Below are 18,170 nucleotides of genomic sequence, written 5' to 3'. Positions count from 1 at the left end.
GGGTGCATTCGCAATGTTTGGATTATTAATATTTGCTAATATTTAAGTATTTTAAACCTAGTAACAACCAAAAGCTTTCCCTCATACTTACCCATTTAAAATAAGTTCAGGCTTTTTAATGGATTTTGCACCTTGTATTATTTATGTCACATTTAGATTTAAATCTAGTATAAAACACTAAGCAAAATGGTATAAAAAGTAACATTGAATACAAGTTTTAAAGTACACTTTACTGGTAAAAGTGGACCTACTTGTTGATGGATATTTTTTCCCTCAAGTAAAACCTACATAAGAGAATTGACCGAGCATGATGGGTGAGCCGGATTTGATTCGAAGTCAAGTGTTTCCACACAGCACATTCATTCCCCGGAGTGCGCATTTCCCCCGGACTGCTTTGCATCCCCACCTCACGAGAACGACGCACAGACCACCATCTGCTGCCCCGTCATGCAAATAGTACTCTAAGATAAGATAAGAACACTGTCGTAACCAAATCGCATCGGTGCCGCGCCTCTCCTTCTCCAAAGGGAGTTCAAGCCTACTTCCACCATCAGCGGCTCCCATGAAACGAGACGCAGTCCGGGTACACCTGCCACAATGTCCGGAGACCAGGACGGGACCGGATTTCGATCAGCGGGGGGCGACGCCAAGTACAACGCTCGCTTCTCGTGCGCTCTGGAGATGGAGATGACCAAACGGGCCATGCACGGCGACCCCAAAGGGACTTGTGGGAACTACGACGACGCCGTGGTGCGCGGAAACGGATCGGACTCACCCGAGGTGTTCGTTCCCGTCAGTCTCCCCGGCAAAAGGGGAGCTCAGATGGAGGGAGACGACCTGTACAGGCTACGGGACAGAAAGTTCTTGCTGGAAGACAAGAAGCGCCTATGTACGCTCGCCTTAGGGGCAGCTATGCTCGGAATCCTACTTATGATACTCCATACTGAGATGTGCCCATTCTTCTACAAACCGGTAAGTACTGAATAGAAAGATTTAGTTTGTATTCTTTCATTGATTTAAAAAAAAATCATAAATTCATGCAAAAATCATGAGTATCTGTAGGTAGAGTCGTTTATCTCAAATAAGACTATAGTATATTACACTTTATATTTTATACACTGTATAAAGTGTAATGTAGTAATATAATTGGGCCCTGCGATCGGCTGGGGGTTCCCCCACCTCTGGCCCGGAGTCAGCTGGGATAGGCTCCAACACCCTCCGCGAACCTAATGAGGATGAAGCGGTTCAGAAAATGAGATGAGAAAATATAACTCATCTTATCTCATCCTCTGAACCGCTTTATTTTCACTAGGCTTGCGGAGGGTGCTGGAGCCTATCCCTGGGGCCAAAAAGATGGAATGCTGTGTGCTCACTCGCATCAGTAAACTGCTTTTACCATTACAACCACGTATGATATTGCAGAAACAGCAAAACAATAAATAAAAAAAGTAAGTCATGACAATCTAATGAAATAGTCTTGTCCTATGGTATAGTCACACTGTGACAAGTAGTTAATATAAAACAAATTATTCGTTAAAATAAAGATTCTGAAATATTCTTGAACAAAAGTCGAAGTAATATAACTCATTACATGAGCTTCTATTTTGAATGCTGTTAAAGTTGCAAACAAATGCACTCAAATGATAATTAATAAGTATGTCCAGTGCAATATGTACAGTCTGTAAAAAAAAAACCTATGTACATAGCAAAGGTTCTGAACAATTTACACAATAACGCTTCATATGATCACATAACTGCCGAAATTAGTCATAAGAACTCTTATTGACACCATCTCCTTCGCGGGAGAGGATTTGCTATCCTTCTTTCCTTGTTGGGGCCATTACTTCTTTTGGCATATATAATGGTGAAAAGCCAAAGAAAAAGTTAAATAACACACAGGCCAGTTGAGTCCTTGAATACTACTCAGTCTCTCTACACTCTCTAAAGTGTTGAGTGACTGTCAAGGACATTTAATGTACACACCGGTGCTATGTTACACCACATCCAGCCTACAACATATGCTGGTTTCTATTGTATCTTTCCCCCTATCTATTTGGTCTTGGATCAGGGTATATAGTTTGCTATGCAGTACCCTGTTGTTTTTTTTTCATATTTATCTAAAACGCGGTCGAGCAAAACGACCAAGTTTGATGTTCTTGAAAGGCTTTTATCTAAAATTGACTTCATCTTGGGCATTATATTGTTGCATACCTGAAACCAGCAGATAGGGAAATTACCCATTACTCATATTTATTTGTCCTCATTATATTTGGCACATGCAAAAAAATACCAGAGCTTTGGAGTATGAGCTTTTTCTGTTGATCTTTGCTATTTAGTTTCCTTACATTATTGTATCCTGTGCAGAAAACACAACTTTCATTAACAGACAGTTTGTGCCCTGCCAAATCTGCACTGGGGGGGTTTTGAAACCCTCCCCCGTTTAGTCCGCTTCCAGACACATAACATCATGGCATTAATATGCACATTACGGTGGATAACAAAGGCAGGCTAGCAAAATCAAGGCATGGAAAAATGGATGCAACCAAACGTTAGAACGGAGCAAAGAAGAAAAAAAAACATAACTCCTGATTTTAGCTTGAAATTTGCGGGAGAAGTAAGAGTCAGGTGTTTCAGTTCAGTACGGGAAATTGACTCAAAAGCCAGAAACGTTTCTGTAAGTGATATTAACACTAAACAGTGACAGGTGGGAAAAATATGGGGGTTTTCTTGGCTTGTAATTACAGCAGACATTATAGAAAGTAGCGTATATCCTTACAAATGGCTGCTTTTTGTACCTCTGTCCGTGTATGTATCATCATACTTATGTCATAAATCTTTTAGTCAGGCAGACTCGGTAGTGGCCAAGTAGCTCGGCATTGATTGCAGGCTAATTGGCTTTTGTTTTGAAAACCACTCCAATGCATTAATGCTGCCAGCTAGTTTAGGTGTGTGGCTGTGTGTGTTGGCTATCAAAGTTAATGGTGGCACACAAACGTTATATGCTACCTTAATGCTTGGACACGGAAATTGGGGCTATTTCTGGGAGATTTTTCCACATTTGGCTTTTTTCTCCCTGCAGTTAGATTAACCTCAGAACTTTCCGCCTCATTTAGTGTATAATGTGAGAGTTTGTATGGGCTACTTTTGTGTTCATTTGCCAGTGTCAGGTAGACTTAGATGTGGAGTTTGCATATTCTCCCTGTAAAAATAAGGAAAATTCTACATATAAACTCTTCATTTCAATTTGATCCTAAAACAGAAAGTCAGCACACATCATTTACTTTCACGGGCCACACAAAATGATGCGTCGGGCCAGGTTTGGCCCCCGGACTGCCACTTTGACACCTGGGATGTATGATATATTCATATACTGCTTATAGATTAAAATTTACATGACTTTACGAAGGGAGACCGAAATTCATCCTGTGCACTTTTTATCTGTTTACTTTTAAGGCCCTTTCATACTTGCACAAGCAATGCAGAGCACATTCTCAAAAAACCCATTCATTGTGTATGGGACGAGGGTGCGGTATTTGCGCAAAGATTATTTAATGGCTGTTTTGGTTGGTGTATTAAGAGTACATTTTCTCAAATGGGAAGGTCCACAAATATAAAACTGTTCTATTTCCGAGTGGCCATGCTTTGACTTCAAAAAGCGTCTCTAATAGAAGAGGGACTGCAAGATGACTACCGTGCTATCTTGGTACGAATTCATAAGCAACAACATCAGGACAATAGAGAAATTCTTGATTCATCAATGAATATTTGGAAAAAAAATTCAGAATGAATGAAAATAATTTTACATGGTTTAATTTTTGCTAATGTAGCACTACTTGTTTTTTTTTTTTTTTTTGCGTGGCCTTTGCATCATTTCCAGAATTTGATGCATTTCAATGCAACTAGCTTTTAGGGAGTTGTTAAGGAATGTTTAATATCAAGGAAAGTTTCATGTGCAGGTGGTATGACGTGACGCCCATGTTGGCATTCCCTATGTTTTTCCACCCGTTTCTGCAATAGCGTCCACTGTGTCCATATTCCGTCAGGGTTCTAATTAGTAGACAGCACTAAAAGGCTGAACATTTCACCACATTCCATAACAGAGAGTTCAACAGCAAGTTTCCTGCCAGCTTTTTTTGTAATGTTTTCCTGTTGGAAATAGTCATCTCAAGCCCAATAAGTTTAATTTTACCTTTAACCTTCTAACAGCTTGTTTCTCACAGACCTGGACGAGACATCGTCAGCAAACTGACTCTCTCCCGAGCAATTGGAGAGGAAAACATCATTAAAATCCAATACAAAAGTCTTTAAATAGTTTGATAACAACATAATATATGAATGGAAACCAAGTCACGTGGACCTAATTTTGAGACAGGATGGTTTAACAGTTGCTTGGAGGAAAAAAAGCAACAATTCAATCCAACCATATTTCTTGCAGGCACTTGTTCTAAAATGGTCTTATCCACATCTTTCTTAATAAATCTTGTCTCTTTCTTTTGTAAAGGGGAGTTTAGAAAAAGTTGAGGGACCAAAATGGACAATTAAAACCCATTTAATATGAGGAGTGTTTGAGATATCCCTCCATAATATTTGGTTATAGCAACAGTTGTGTTCCCTTCCATTTGCAGTGCTTCTTCCAACTCAAAAAACAAAACAAAAGAATGGCAATGCCTGGAAAGTGCTTGTCACTGATGACCACTCTCTGAAGGGGAGGAGCATCTCGTTGATTCCCCGGGAGTTTCCAACACACAGAGAGCTCAGTTTAATTTAGTTTCACTTTATCGCCAATAGCCTTATTCTTAGCATTTGACCATTTTACTTGGAAAATCAACCCCACTCCAACACCAAGACAACCAACAAAGTAGACATCAACTACTCAGTGTCACATTAACACCACACTCCTGGAAAAAAATGGCAACCCACAGATTTTAACTCTCGGACCTTTGCTGAATAGATGTGTTCTTTTTATAAACAACCATCTAAACGACAATCCAAAACCGTTACTGATTCTTCACTGCAAACGATTGACTAAAATAGACTGATTTTGTTTCATCTCCATTTTTTTCCCTTTGTCCAGGGCACAAACATTGCCTTAATCATCAACTGTTCCATCAGCCTCTCCACTGTCTGCCTTCTCATCTTCATCATCGCTTTCCATTATAAGGACATCAGGGTGAGTTCCTGCAGTTTTGATTTGTGCATGTGACCTTCCATATTATGTGTATCATGCCAAAGAATTTCCCAAACAATTTACTTTGACTTGGAGGACAATTGTTGGAGGTCTCGCTCAACTGAATCTAGTCTCAACACCATTCACTCAATCTGTTTTTTGTTTTGTTTTTGCCAAATGTATTTCCTTATTTTACAACAAAAATCTCAGGTTTAATACTTTGCTTAAATGACACAAGTATACACATTCTTTGGAGCTGCAACATTTTTCCCAACCACAATTAGCCTGGCAAGCCAATCTGGCTCTCACTATGTACAAGATAAATGGCAAGTCAGTATGGTCTTTTGTGGTTTGGGCTTGATTTCAAAAGCCATGCTAGAGGTGGGGGTAACAAGCACAGACTGAATCTAAAAGAACCAATCAAAGACGCACGGATGTGATGGAACGCAATCAGTCTGTCTGTTATATTTATTTCTCATTTAAATACACAAACAATTACTGTACGTTGGCATAACGCGTTATTATAAAGCACTCTCACTAAAATATAGTCAGGGCTAGCAGGGTTTTCTGTGCTGACCAAAACATTAATAGAAGCCAATGCAATTCCATAATAATACTGCACTTTTGCTTACTCAAAGTAGTTTCTGCAATTGTGTTTCCAAGAGGAACCCAACGAGGGCCCCAGTTAGCAACCACACGGCACATGGATGACTTCACTGCATCCTTCTTTTACTCACTAGGCAGAGCAGCTCCAATTGCTCTTGTAGCTTCAAGTGTTTTAGAATTTGATTAGACGCTGCGCAAGATTCAAGGAGAGGTCTATGTGTGTTAAGTGGAGATAAGGGGGGCTGGGGTGCAGTGTTTACTGGCTGTAACCTAGTTATTTTTGTCTTTTTTAACGTTATCCCCTCTATTGTTACCAATGATAAACTCACCATGTTTAGCACATTAATTATGTTAGTGTTTAGATTGGTAGATGCTAAGTAGATTAATTGCATGACTCATTCACTGAGACGTTCTAGTGCTTAAAGGTCTTGTCACGAAATGTTGCTTTTTAGTAGGATACTATTTATTTTATTTATATTAAATTTGATGTAATTCCCAATGCCTTTCAGCTCTTCATCATTGACCAAAACCAAGTGGATTGGCGCATAGCCATGACCAGCCACAGGGTTTTTGTGATCACAGTTGAGTTAGTGGCCTGCGCCATCCATCCCATCGGCACATACTGGGAGGTGGGCTTTCACGGCAATTCATCTTTCTCGCCTCCACTGTGTGACACCAACCATCACAATCCAGCCCTGGCTGATTTGGAGTTGCTATTATCAGTGCTGATGTTCCTGCGCCTGTATCTGGTGCACCGGGCCGTCCTGCTCCACAGCAAAGTGCTGCTGAGCGCCTCTTACAGGAGCATCGGCTCACTCAACAATATCAATTTCACCTTCCGCTTTGTACTCAAAGTGCTGATGAACAAGTACCCCGCCCGCACCTTACTGGTCTTCATCCTTTTCTTCTGGCTTACAGCATCATGGATGCTTACTCTGTGCGAGAGGTAGGAAACTAATCTACACTATACCTCATCATCCATTCATGGATGCTGGTCATAACTTGGTGCCAACATATCAAGGCAAAAAAAAAGGGTCAAACAGACTTCAAAATGAAAATCAAATCATAAACAGATTGGATTTATCGAGAATAGGCCAGGATAGTAACGGTATGTCACAACAACGTGGCAAATGTCTTACTGGTCAACAAGTTGAAGTACAAGTGACACAGATAAACTACCGTCATTCATTGTTAACTGTGCTGTGATCACATAAAGCACATTAAAAAGAGAATTAATTCAATTAATTTTTCGTTTAGGCAGACTGCCGACTCGACAGATCAAATGGAGACGGCCTTGTGGCTCATCGCTATCACCTTCCTGACGGTGGGCTATGGCGACGTGGCGCCCAAAACCCGTTGCGGCAAGTCGGTGTGTCTCTTCACCGGAGTCATGGTAATGCTTTCTGTTCTTTGTTTGACTTTTCTTGCCGAATCGTGAGTGTTGCAGCTGCTGAAAAAAGCTTTATCTTTGTTTGGCTTGCTTTTCATGATGCTTATTGTTTTCAGACGTACACCAACTTGATAAGAAAAAGAACACAGAATGTTCTGTTGCTGTTTTGTGTCCGCATTGCATCATGGGCAAAATGTTCCTAATAGTAAAAATGTTTCATCTCCTTTTGTAAAAACACAATGTGCTTTAATCCTCATTCCTGATTCTTTTGCCTTTCACTTTACCTCTTATTTTCATTCTAAAGCTTCCACTTCAGCGCAGTCTATCATTTTCTAAATTTAAAATCATAACAAATGTCTCAGTCCCATGGGAATAAGTGGAAAAACCTTTTGACCGAATTCATTTTAGAATGTGTTACTGTGGTAAGTGACAAGAAAAATGCAACTGTGGTAAATCAATTATAGTAATTGAGTGAGGAGTGGGATTCATGTTGTTAGCAATGTATGTGTGAGAGGAGTGGGAAAAGTGTCTGTGGAAACGCATCATTTCTAGTCCTCCTTCTCCCTCGCTTTTTCTTTTTATAATCTTCTCCCCTTATAAGGCAAAAATTTCCATCCTATCCATTTTTAGGGTTATTTTTATTGCCCTTGGCTGCACTATGAGGTCCTGCCAACCTGTGCCCACCACTCAGAAAAGATAAATGCTCTTTTCCCAATGGAGCAATGGTGGGAGCCAATTACTAAAGCCTTTTGCACACCTTAAAGATGGTGGAAAATGTTCCTGTTGATGGAGCATCCAAACAACACCGTTTTCCTTCGTGGATGTAATTCTTTTGAATTATCGTGGCTTAATAGAAGTGAAAATTTACTGAAGTTGGCCTAAATACAGTGCAAGGACCAAAGTAGCGGCTGAGACACATTATTGGGGCGTATAAACCGCTATTTCTATATTTGGAAGCCAATATATTAAGAGCACAACAGATCTCAGTGTTGATGTATCTGTTCACCAATGGTGGACAGGTGAGCTAGAGGCTATCACAGTTGACTATGGATGTGCCTTGGACTGGAAGCAAGTAAATTGCACAATTGGCTTAGGACCCTTTAGAATAAGGGTATGCACACTTTTTCCTCCAAGGGCAGCATATGGAAAAATTAGAAGGGTCTTTGGCCTACTATGATGGAAACAAGCAGAATTTCTGTCCAGTATGTGTAGTCAATCTAGTACAACCGAAAATTATTTTTGCCTTGGCAATAGATTCAGTGATGGTGTGTTATACATTATTAAAGTGAAATCGTACATAATCATAGTACTTTCTTAGATAAGTATAGAAAAGTGGTGGGCTGCACCCTGCACTGTTTACCATCCACTCGAAATGCACGTAGTGTTTATAATGACTTTACACAAGCAACCATTCACATTCATAGTCACACCTATGAAGAATTTCAAGGGGAAGAACATGCAAACTACTCATACAGGAAGTCTTCGATCTTAAAACATTTAGGTGGACGTACTAATCATTCATCGTGCAGCCTGTGTTAAGCATAAGCAATCCGTCAAGAAAAAAAGACTCTTATTCAACAAACTTCCATTACTAAGAACCCTATTTGAAAAGCGGTGGACCCCAATGCTTGGCAGGGGATTCATAATCAAGCCAAATCGCGAATAGTGAAAATCTCAGAATCATTTAAACACCCATAAAGGGTTTGTTAACTAACTCAAACATAGTCTCTTGATACTGGGAAGGGCACACTTTGAATTGGTTGCCAGCCATTCGCGCTCATACTTATACCTAGGGCCAATTTAGTGTTCAACCAGCCTGCCATGCATGTTATGGAACCCTCCAGGGATTGAACCCTCGATCTCAGAACCGTGAGGCAAACATGCTAACCACTCTCACACTGATCCACCGTCCACTGATGATAGTGATCTTTTTTTCCCCTCCTTTAAATCAAATGCTTTCTTATGCTTTTCCTTTGCCCTACGCTTTCTGACGCAAGCAGAAGAAAAAAAGGTAAAAGAAGCTTTGTTATTATTTCGGTGATGTCGGGGTTCCAGCAGTATTTTCCTTGTGTGCTGTGACGTGTGTGTTTGTGCTACAGTGCGTGTATTTTTGCTTTGGACTCCATTTTAATCTTAGCCATTATGCTGTCGTCCACTGCCCAGCAATAACAGTGAGTTATTCCCAGACCAAACCTGCACTATTATAGCTGTGCCACATAGTCTGGTGTTTAACTATTGAACCCTGTGTGTAAATACAACTTGATTTTATTGGCCCAAACCATGATGAGCAACATCAATCTGCTTTTGTGGGATGTGTCGCTACGATCTAAACATTTGTTGATGATGCTGATCATCCCATGTGTGCATAACGGACAATTTTGTATTTTTTTTGTTGGCTTTCAGGGTGTAGCCTGCACCGCCATGCTGGTTGCCGTTGTAACCAAGAAGTTGGCATTGAATAAAGGAGAGAAGCATGTGCACTTTTTCATGCTGGACATTCAGATCTCAAAAGGGGTAAGAGGTGCATTTATAAAACATGTGGAATACATTTACTTTCATATATCATTTTATTATTTCCATAACACCATTTTCCAAACGTGCTACTTAATGAGGTAATGGAAAAATGGTCTTGGGTTGAAAATGCAAGTGCTGTCGTTATTGTGAGTGAGGAGAAATAAAAATAATTGAGGGGGAAGAAAGTAAAAGGATTGCTATTAAAATGATTAGAACAATTTTAAATATATACTTCTAAAGCCATCAGGTGTTTTTTTACAACATGTTCAAATCCATTATTTTGGCGGAGGTCCATTCATAATTACCTAAATGCTCTAACCAGCATCGCGGGAGAAGAGGAAACCTGACCAATTTCCACGTGTCATGCGCTTGTTTTGGTTTGTAGGACATTTTATTTTTAGCTCCGCCAAACTTTTTACAGCCTTTTCGAGGCGTCAAACAGAGGAAATCATCTTTTGTCCGGAAAACAACTTGTGTCAGTTCAGGACCACGGCAGTGATTGGCAGGAAACTCTATGTGTGTGTTTGTATAATGTCACTGGGTTCACCATAGTTTGATTGGAAAGTGACTGAATACGTGTGATAAAGGCGGCTGAAGTGATGTCGGTCTTATCGAGGAAGAATGTGTGTTGAGTGAGTCAGTATCCGTTATTGAAAAAGGTGGGTCATTTGTCAATGTGTGTTTGTCTTTAATTTGGTACTTTAGCCCTAGATTTTTTTTTTTAAATGCACTTAGATCGTCAGTTGCGGAGTTATGTTATTCAAATTAGCGGCAGTATGATCTATTACATTAGTTAACAATGTTACTTTGCTGTAATTTGTGTCAATTTAAATCATTTTGGATTCTTTTAAGCCTCACATGAACGCAAAATATATCTTTCACACACATTTTCATCCTTGGTTGAATGTCCACTATTACTCTCCAACAATAAGAAATAGGAAATAATCATTGCAGAATCCTACAAAACGTACAATACAAAAATCTGCCATGTATTGACAGTAAAAAATTACATGGAATGGAACTTTTGTGATTTCTAAGGAAGAGCTGATAGACGAGAATTGACTATGAAAAGCCTATGTATGGTTTTTGTGCATTACAGAGGTGTTACTCATTTGGCAGGACTCAACAGGACTTAAGTATTTGTTTAGCACTCAGAAAAAGGGAGGCACCGATAAAAACAAACAGTTAGAAAAACTGTCCGAACCCAGATTAGGTCTTATTTTAATATCTTTTTTTTTGTCCCACAAAATTGGGATTGCCAGCTGTGATTCATATGCAATGTTCACAGCAAACAAATGCCTGGTGGCGCTACGTGCACTGTTTTGGAGGATACAAGCGTTTCCTTTCTTCCAGTGGCTGCATCCTGTCACAAGGTGCATCTTTACACATTGCTCGCTGATTGTTTTGGTCCATGTGTGTGTGTGTGTGTGTGTGCATCCTTCGAGTCCAGATTTACACTGATGGGAACAAGGGACGACACCTGGTTGCGGACACTGACAGCCTCTATTAATAAACATCGCGTTGGGGCCGGCGTGACATCATCACAGGGCAACCACGGTGATTGGGCAGGAAGGCAATTCACGCGTGAATAGTATCAAAGACAAAAGATGCAAAATATGATGCAAGTTGTGATGGTGTTGCATAAGAAGCGACTACAGCAGACCCATTTCAGTTCCATAAATAGTGCTGTTTTTATGTCAGTAGTTCCTAAGTATGATAAATCAACCATGTTTGCTATCCAGAATTGACAAAAAGAATTGTCTTTTTATCATCTTGTTGCCAGTGAATTATGTAGAAAGTGAGTTGAGGAGCTTCATTGGACAAGAGTAGAGCATTTATAAACCTATGTCCGAACGAGGGAAACTGTTATTATTTTTTACATGACTCAATAATGAGTAGATCCAATGTTTTATCCACATTTTTTTTACCAGATTCGCCACGCAGCTGCAAATGTGCTGCGGGAGTGCTGGCTTCTACACCGAGCCAATGTGACCAAAGGAACCCGACAGGAGCACCGAAGACACCAGCGATGCCTTCTGGAGGCCATCAGAGTGTACGTTACTACAGGCACGATGTCTATCTGTGTGTGCATTACACGTGCACTTTACCGTAACAGCAATAAGGATGTTTTGATGGGTCTATCACTCCCGTCAGAGACAGAGAGAAGTTACCGGAAGAGCTGAGCCATGAAAATATATTTGGCCTGTTTTCAAATAATGTTTTGTGTGCACAGTTTGCCTAATGCCTTGAAACTCTGAAAACTTGCCAAAAGATCTTAAAATTCTCCACACAAAAAGCCATGAAGCCGAAACAAGCACGTACTGAACCTTCCCTTTACTGGTTAATTTGTAACCTACAATAGGTCCAATAAGTCCTTGCACAATGTGCTTCTCCTGGAAAATTCCCAACTTCCAGATGGCTGCCATTTATTGTCTACTCAATCTGCAGTTAATTAATTACACCATACAAAAAAAAAAATCAGGCTCCAAGGGTAAATACATACTGGCCCATGCTGCATAGATACCAAGTTTCAAGATGATAAATTCACAAATGACGGAGCATAAGGACTCCAAAGTTAGTGTCCACAAGAACAATAACATTATGAGTTTTCAAATGGTACTTTGAGGGGAGGAGAGTTGGGGGTTGCTTTGAGGGGCATTCAGACTGTAAAAATCAAGAACAGATAGAAGAAAAAATAGATTTATTTTCTCATTACCAGAGAATACTGAAAGACTTTAGTTCATGACTTCAAATTGAAGTATACTCGGAGTAAAGGAATTGTAATGATATGAGCAATGGAGAAGGTTAGATATAGATTTTGATTAATTCTTTTGAAAACCTGTTTGCAGATTTCGTCATCTGCGCCTCAAACAAAGAAAGCTACGGGATTACGTCAGCGAGATGGTGGATCTCCCAAAGGTAAACCATTGATTGCTCAGTTTTCATACGCGTCCAACTAAATAAGTGAGAAACTTACTACTGGCCCTTCTGAAAACAGTAATGACAGACGTAATGTTTTAGGCTGTCAAACGGTGCTTAGGCACTAATTAAAATTGTTTATTGAAATTGTCGGTCAGGAATTAGATCATTGACGACAACGTTTTTCCACTTAGAGTAAACACAGGAAATGGAGGATATAGGAAAATTGGCCTCATTTCTTTGCAGGTGCACTTTCTCTTACTCTTCATTTAGTGAAGAGAACATACAAACATATCACCCTTCCTACAGCAGACATATACTAGATATTATTTAACTTTCTACATGTTTGTTCAGATGCAGATGATCATGTGCGACCTGAGCGCCAATTGGAATAATTCTTATCGGGAGTTGGAGCAGCGAATCTTGTCCATGGAGCAGAAACTGGAAGAGCTGAGTCGCTGCTTCCAAGAAACTTCTAAATTGCTGTCTCAGGTCCTACGTCACCGCAACCAGGAGATCAGGTAAACAAAGCTCACAACACTCGTGGTTGATGATGTGCAGATCTGCGGCAATGGCAAAGAAAGGGCGCCATTGGTGGGCCATGAATTTGGTGCCCTGGATTTTAACGAGGACCAATCCAACAAAGTCCACTTGTTAATAGTTCCACTATCATGTTACAATGAGATAAAATCTTAAAGCATCACTCTACGAATACTCCAAATTAGCCGTAACAATCCCCATTCCCAATAAACCATAAATTCCCAACTATGAGACACTAACTATCTTTTTACCCAGTTTTGAACCCTGCACCTTATAGACCAGTATGGTTTGCCAAACTCAAAGCTCTGACATAGCAGCAAATAGAGGATAAATACTGATTGGACAAAAAAGTCCAACATCTACATTCAAATAGTAGATGCAATACCGTCTATTGAAACACTCCAAAACAATATAACCGTCGGTCCTAAATGAGTACTATGATTTTGAACAATAATTGGAATTTTGGTTAATAGGTGAATGCTTCTCAAAGTCCCTGCTTTCATTCCACTGCCATAAAGAACTGTAATGTTTTCTCTGCAGGTGACACGGCTAGAGCACGCACCCCAGAGTGAAACTTTTTGTCTGGCAAGGCCTACCAAAGGGCGGCTAGGATCATCTCCACCCGTGCAGAGCTACTTCTACTCGCTTGTACCATTTGGAGGAGAAACACAAGCATCTAGGAGGTCATCTCCAGGCCCAAACTAGGGCATTCTTCACCAATTACGCTGGTGGAAGAACTTGCCTCGAGCTTTCTAATTTACCCTGTCAAGCTTCAAGGCTTGCTCTCGTTTATTACTATTCATCCAAAATTTATTTATTTTTTGGTATTCAGTTCCATGAACACTTTGAAGAGGTTGAAACATTGAAACGGATAGATCCAGCTCTTTTCTCACGAGTGTGGGAGTATCATTTCAGTGTCAAATTATAAGAGGATACCCTTATCTTTAATCTCTCCACCTGCCGGGCAAGAGTAGGCCAAGTACTGTCAACTACATGATTAAATGAATACTACATAGAATGTTTCAAAACTCGTCAGTAGTCATTTGAAATTTTGAACCACTCGATTTAAATATACAGTATAAACCGTTTTCATATTTGCCTGATTTCTTGGGCATACTTATTCTCCATTAATCACTTGTTTACCTGCTAAGTCAAAAGGAATACTCAAAAGTTTCAGCTGAAGATCAGCATTTTATATTATCATCTGTATTCTATAATATTTGTGTCTAAATGCCATAAATTTAGTTTTATTACTTTGTAATATATTTGTAAATTAAACTACAGTATAGTTATGTACAGTGTTATGAATGTATCTGGGCCCACATAATAATGATAAAAATGTTCATTTATAAATTGGTTACATGGACCAGCAATTTAATTAAAATATATTATAAAGCAGACGATATTAAGGAATTTTTAAGAAGTGGGGAATGTATAGCATTTAAGGAAATGGTTGAATTATTGTTTATATTTGGGCATACTTATTTTTGGATTTGAATACTTTTTATCACTGATAATTGTGAGAATTTTTTGGTAAGATTTTCTAAGATCACCCTGGACACATACCTGAAGTGAAGCCAATGATGTGAAAAGATGTTAAGGTGGCCATTTCAAAGTGCTTCTCTTTGCATCATCTCTGTAGAGTGGCATCACAGGAATCTGGGGAAATAAAAAACCTAAAATCACCGGAAAATAAAGAGGGTTCAATATTATGATCAAGAGCAATGATACAAAATCTAGCTGAAATTATCTCAGTAGTCGGTTTCCACTGTGAGGAACATAGTGAGAAAAATCTCAGCAAAAACAGACGGTGAATGGCAAGGACAGTTAAACTCAACTCAAATAATGTTGTACATTGCTCAACTACTACTTAAACATAGCGTAATGAAGCCAATTGTTGACATAATTTCACATTCCATACCTCCTGTAATTGTTCCACTTATCAAATATTAGTTTGTCTATATTTAATTGAAATTGCTGATCCATACATCCAATGACTTTTAAGGAAAACCTTGAAAATGATCCAGATTTGGCTATTTTTTTTCCATACCACTGCAAAATGGTGTTAACTCTGTGATCCTGTTTTTAATTCTTTGCTGCTATCTTGTGGAATCTATACAAAATTGCAGTATTTTCAAGGATTATTTTTACTTTCTATAGTTGGGGTTTACTGTTCAACTGCCATTTCAAGAAGCATTAAAAAAAACTCATTAGAAAGACAGTGAGAAAATCTTACAAACCTGGACAAATCTCTCTGGGGCGGAAAACTGGAAATGCCTTTCTTTTCTTCTTTTCAAATGTAATGCTGGAATACATGAATACATTCTCATATGATGATATCTTGGAATTTGGACATTATTAAAAACTGTCCAGGAAATGCTTGGTGTAAAAGCTGTGTGAGCATCATGACTACCAGATGAATTTCTCGTGTTATTTTCCAGAAATAATCATTTGACATCAATGATCACGTTCTTCTTGTTTTTTTACCTTGCAATAATTATAGGATCCTTTTTAAAGATTCTTCAACCCCACCAATCTCCTGATAGATATAGCATCAGTTAACAATGCCATATCAATATGGTGAGGCATCGATGGTAAAACAGCTACAATTATGTTATATTTCAAACATGAGGGTGATTTCGGGGTGCGCAATATACACACATCACAGAAGAAATAATGAGCAAAACATTATTTTCCTGTTTTGACAAATATTATTGCTTGTCAATTACATGTTTTCAAATGTCTGGTTTTCACATTGTTTTTAATTTGATGCCATATGAATGCAGAGGCTCTATTAAAATCATGTCCACAGCTGCATGCCAGGCCTCTCCTGCAACTACCCCAGCCTATTTTTGTTGGAGTTTTTCCCTGTAAGTGTGCGGCTAAGAGCCGAGCGCCGGCGAACGTGTTGCCACAGTTGACACAAATGTAGCTCTTGTCTTCGGCATGCTGCACGCAGTGCCGGAGGAGGTGGAGCCGGTGCTTGAAGGCCCGCCCGCAGTAGCACAGGTGCGAACGGCGGCCCCGGTGGAGGTAGCGGTGGCTAATGGCGAGGTAATGCTGCCGCAATGAGGCTCCGCACTGCCGGCAAGGACGCGGCACCTGAAACCACCAGCCCCCGGTGGAGGATTTCGCCAAAGCAGAAATACAGTACGTGTGGTCCATATAGACGACCTGGCTTGCGATCCCGGGAGTAGTTGCCTCGACGATATTTGTGGAAACCTTTTCGGGATTGGCGGACGATGTTTTTTTGCCTACGTGCACATGGGTTCTGACCACCGACGTGTGGACGCGGATGACGTGGTTGGACAAAGACTTTTCGTCAAGAAAAAAGGACTTGCATATGGCACATACTTTGGGCGTGGTTACAGTGCAGAAACGGATCAAGCGCAATTTGGTCTGTTGCGAAGGCTTGTGCTGATGGTCCGGGGCCCATTGTCGGAACACCTGGCCGCAGACTTCGCAGTAGTAGAAGACGCTGCAGTGATCCTGGAGAGCCGCCTTGTTGCGGAACACCATCAGGCAGCAAGAGCACTTCAGTGGTTTGCAGACAACGCCGCTACAGTGCCGAAGATGGAGCTTCATAGACCTGAAGGGCCCTTTTTTACACTTGTTACAGAAGGAATCCTGTTTAGTGAGGTGGTTGAGCCTGTCTGAGGAATCGGCAGATTCGGTCGAGCTTGAATTGCTGTCATCTGATTCGTTGTAACTGGGATCACCTTTAACTTTTTTGAAGTCAAAGTCAGAATCATGCTCAGCGGCAGCCTTTGTCGAATCATCCGTGCTCAAGTCGTCAGAGTCCAGGGGCCTCGTATGGTCATAGGCCAGGCTGTTTCCGGACGTCTCCGGGCTCGACGGCGGCTCGGCGTCGAACGCCTGGTCGCTCTTTTGGTACTCTGAGCCCGAGCGGCGTTTTTTGCCGTGCCTTTGCAGCTTCCACCATTTTCCTTCATCGCTGCTCGAGTCCTGAGACACAAGTGGGCTGCGGGTAATCTGAAAGAACATAATACATTTTAACACTTTTGAACGCCTTGAAAGTTATTGCATGTTGAAATTGTGATGTCGAAAGCCACACTTTTAAAGGGGAAAATCATTGTATGACTTTATAGGATTTTTAGTCAAAACGTGATGAACCAACAAATAAAAACATACAACAGCAATGGAAAAAACGAAGAATCTTGTGACGTTTGTTGTTTTTGCTTGTTTTTACTTCGCATTTGAAGTAATTTGACAGGGGCATCATTGTCAGTCCTCCCAATTAAAATCGATTGGAAGTCCACCACCGTTAATGACAGCTGATAAGCGAATACTTATAATAACTCAATATATTTATTTTGGTACCCTTCCAATGAAAGTCACGTGATCGGATCTGGGAGATGCTAAAGGAAAATCGCAATATTTCTATTTTTAAAACAATGCTGATCCACCATTTCTATAATCCAATCCACCTCTGATAACGATTGAGAAGCGGCTTTACCTGTTCTTTCAGTCGCCGTCTTTCTATTTTCTTCTTCTGATCCCGTTTCACTCTTTGGGTTCGGCATTTGGAGAATTCTGTCGGCACGGCATCATCCTTCAACATGCGTCTTTTTGGTCTTTCTGTGTCGTCGAGTCCGTATTTCTCGTATTGATACGACTGGAAACAACTGGGTCGAAAATGTGCCGAACAAATTTTCGAGGATTTGGATGGAGTGAATTCCCCTCTGCCAACATTTTGCAGCCATATCTTTATTAAGCCTTCATTCCGTAAAGGGAAAGTGTGAAAAGAAACGTCGGGCGGATTGTTGTATTTACCATCAGACCTATTCCTACATCCGAAAGCCGAACACTGAGGCATCCCGGCACTGCCTTTCTCTTGTTTTTATGTCGTTGATCCCAATTGTATCTGTTTATTAAACAACAATCTACGTGATGGCTCGTGTATATACAGCGTTAATTCGCCATTATCGCAGGGAACGATGGGTACAATTCATGGCGGACGCGATGAGATACTAAAATTTGATTGGCTAAAGGAGCAAAATATATTTTTCTTGT

The 18,170-nt window shown here is 40.2% G+C and overlaps 2 protein-coding genes across 4 annotated transcripts; one reads left to right on the top strand and one right to left on the bottom strand.

Annotated features, from left to right (window-relative positions):
* The first annotated feature begins 379 nt into the window (after window positions 1-379).
* On the top strand, window positions 380-15,513 carry kcnn4 (potassium intermediate/small conductance calcium-activated channel, subfamily N, member 4). 2 transcript variants are annotated; one of them, XM_077721588.1, is made up of 9 exons: window positions 382-972; window positions 5,075-5,170; window positions 6,283-6,719; window positions 7,031-7,166; window positions 9,567-9,677; window positions 11,609-11,730; window positions 12,527-12,596; window positions 12,951-13,117; window positions 13,677-15,513. In XM_077721588.1, exons 1-9 carry the CDS (start codon window positions 598-600, stop codon window positions 13,678-13,680), a joined length of 1,518 nt encoding a protein of 505 aa, XP_077577714.1. In that variant the 5' UTR covers window positions 382-597; the 3' UTR covers window positions 13,681-15,513. The 2 variants fall into 2 exon arrangements, with proteins under 2 accessions (XP_077577715.1, XP_077577714.1); XM_077721589.1 differs by lacking the exon at window positions 13,677-15,513 and having other exon boundaries at window positions 380-972; window positions 12,951-13,121.
* LOC144199749 (uncharacterized) lies at window positions 15,135-18,138 on the bottom strand. 2 transcript variants are annotated; one of them, XM_077721586.1, is made up of 3 exons: window positions 17,931-18,125; window positions 17,614-17,839; window positions 15,135-17,129 (listed from the first exon to the last, which is right to left on the bottom strand). In XM_077721586.1, exons 2-3 carry the CDS (start codon window positions 17,716-17,718, stop codon window positions 15,858-15,860), a joined length of 1,377 nt encoding a protein of 458 aa, XP_077577712.1. In that variant the 5' UTR covers window positions 17,719-17,839; window positions 17,931-18,125; the 3' UTR covers window positions 15,135-15,857. The 2 variants fall into 2 exon arrangements, with proteins under 2 accessions (XP_077577712.1, XP_077577711.1); XM_077721585.1 differs by having other exon boundaries at window positions 15,155-17,129; window positions 17,614-18,138.
* Between the last annotated feature and the right edge of the window lie 32 nt (window positions 18,139-18,170).

The sequence above is a fragment of the Stigmatopora nigra genome, chromosome 7, assembly GCF_051989575.1.
Source record: "Stigmatopora nigra isolate UIUO_SnigA chromosome 7, RoL_Snig_1.1, whole genome shotgun sequence".
Taxonomy (NCBI): domain Eukaryota; kingdom Metazoa; phylum Chordata; class Actinopteri; order Syngnathiformes; family Syngnathidae; genus Stigmatopora; species Stigmatopora nigra.
The sequence above is the reverse complement of the archived record's forward strand: the minus strand, read 5'-3'. Positions and strand labels throughout refer to the sequence as shown.

What these genes read in the sequence shown, in the direction of transcription:
- kcnn4 (XM_077721588.1), top strand. Translation starts at nt 598, where the DNA reads ATGTCCGGAGACCAGGACGGGACCGGATTTCGATCAGCGGGGGGCGAC. An exon ending in TCCATTATAAGGACATCAGG is followed by an intron (nt 5,171 to 6,282) that starts GTGAGTTCCTGC and finishes AATGCCTTTCAG; the next exon opens with CTCTTCATCATTGACCAAAA. An exon ending in CTTCTGGAGGCCATCAGAGT is followed by an intron (nt 11,731 to 12,526) that starts GTACGTTACTAC and finishes ACCTGTTTGCAG; the next exon opens with ATTTCGTCATCTGCGCCTCA.
- LOC144199749 (XM_077721585.1), bottom strand. Translation starts at nt 17,973, where the DNA reads ATGCCTCAGTGTTCGGCTTTCGGATGTAGGAATAGGTCTGATGGTAAA. An exon ending in GACGGCGACTGAAAGAACAG is followed by an intron (nt 17,130 to 17,613) that starts GTAAAGCCGCTT and finishes ATGTTCTTTCAG; the next exon opens with ATTACCCGCAGCCCACTTGT.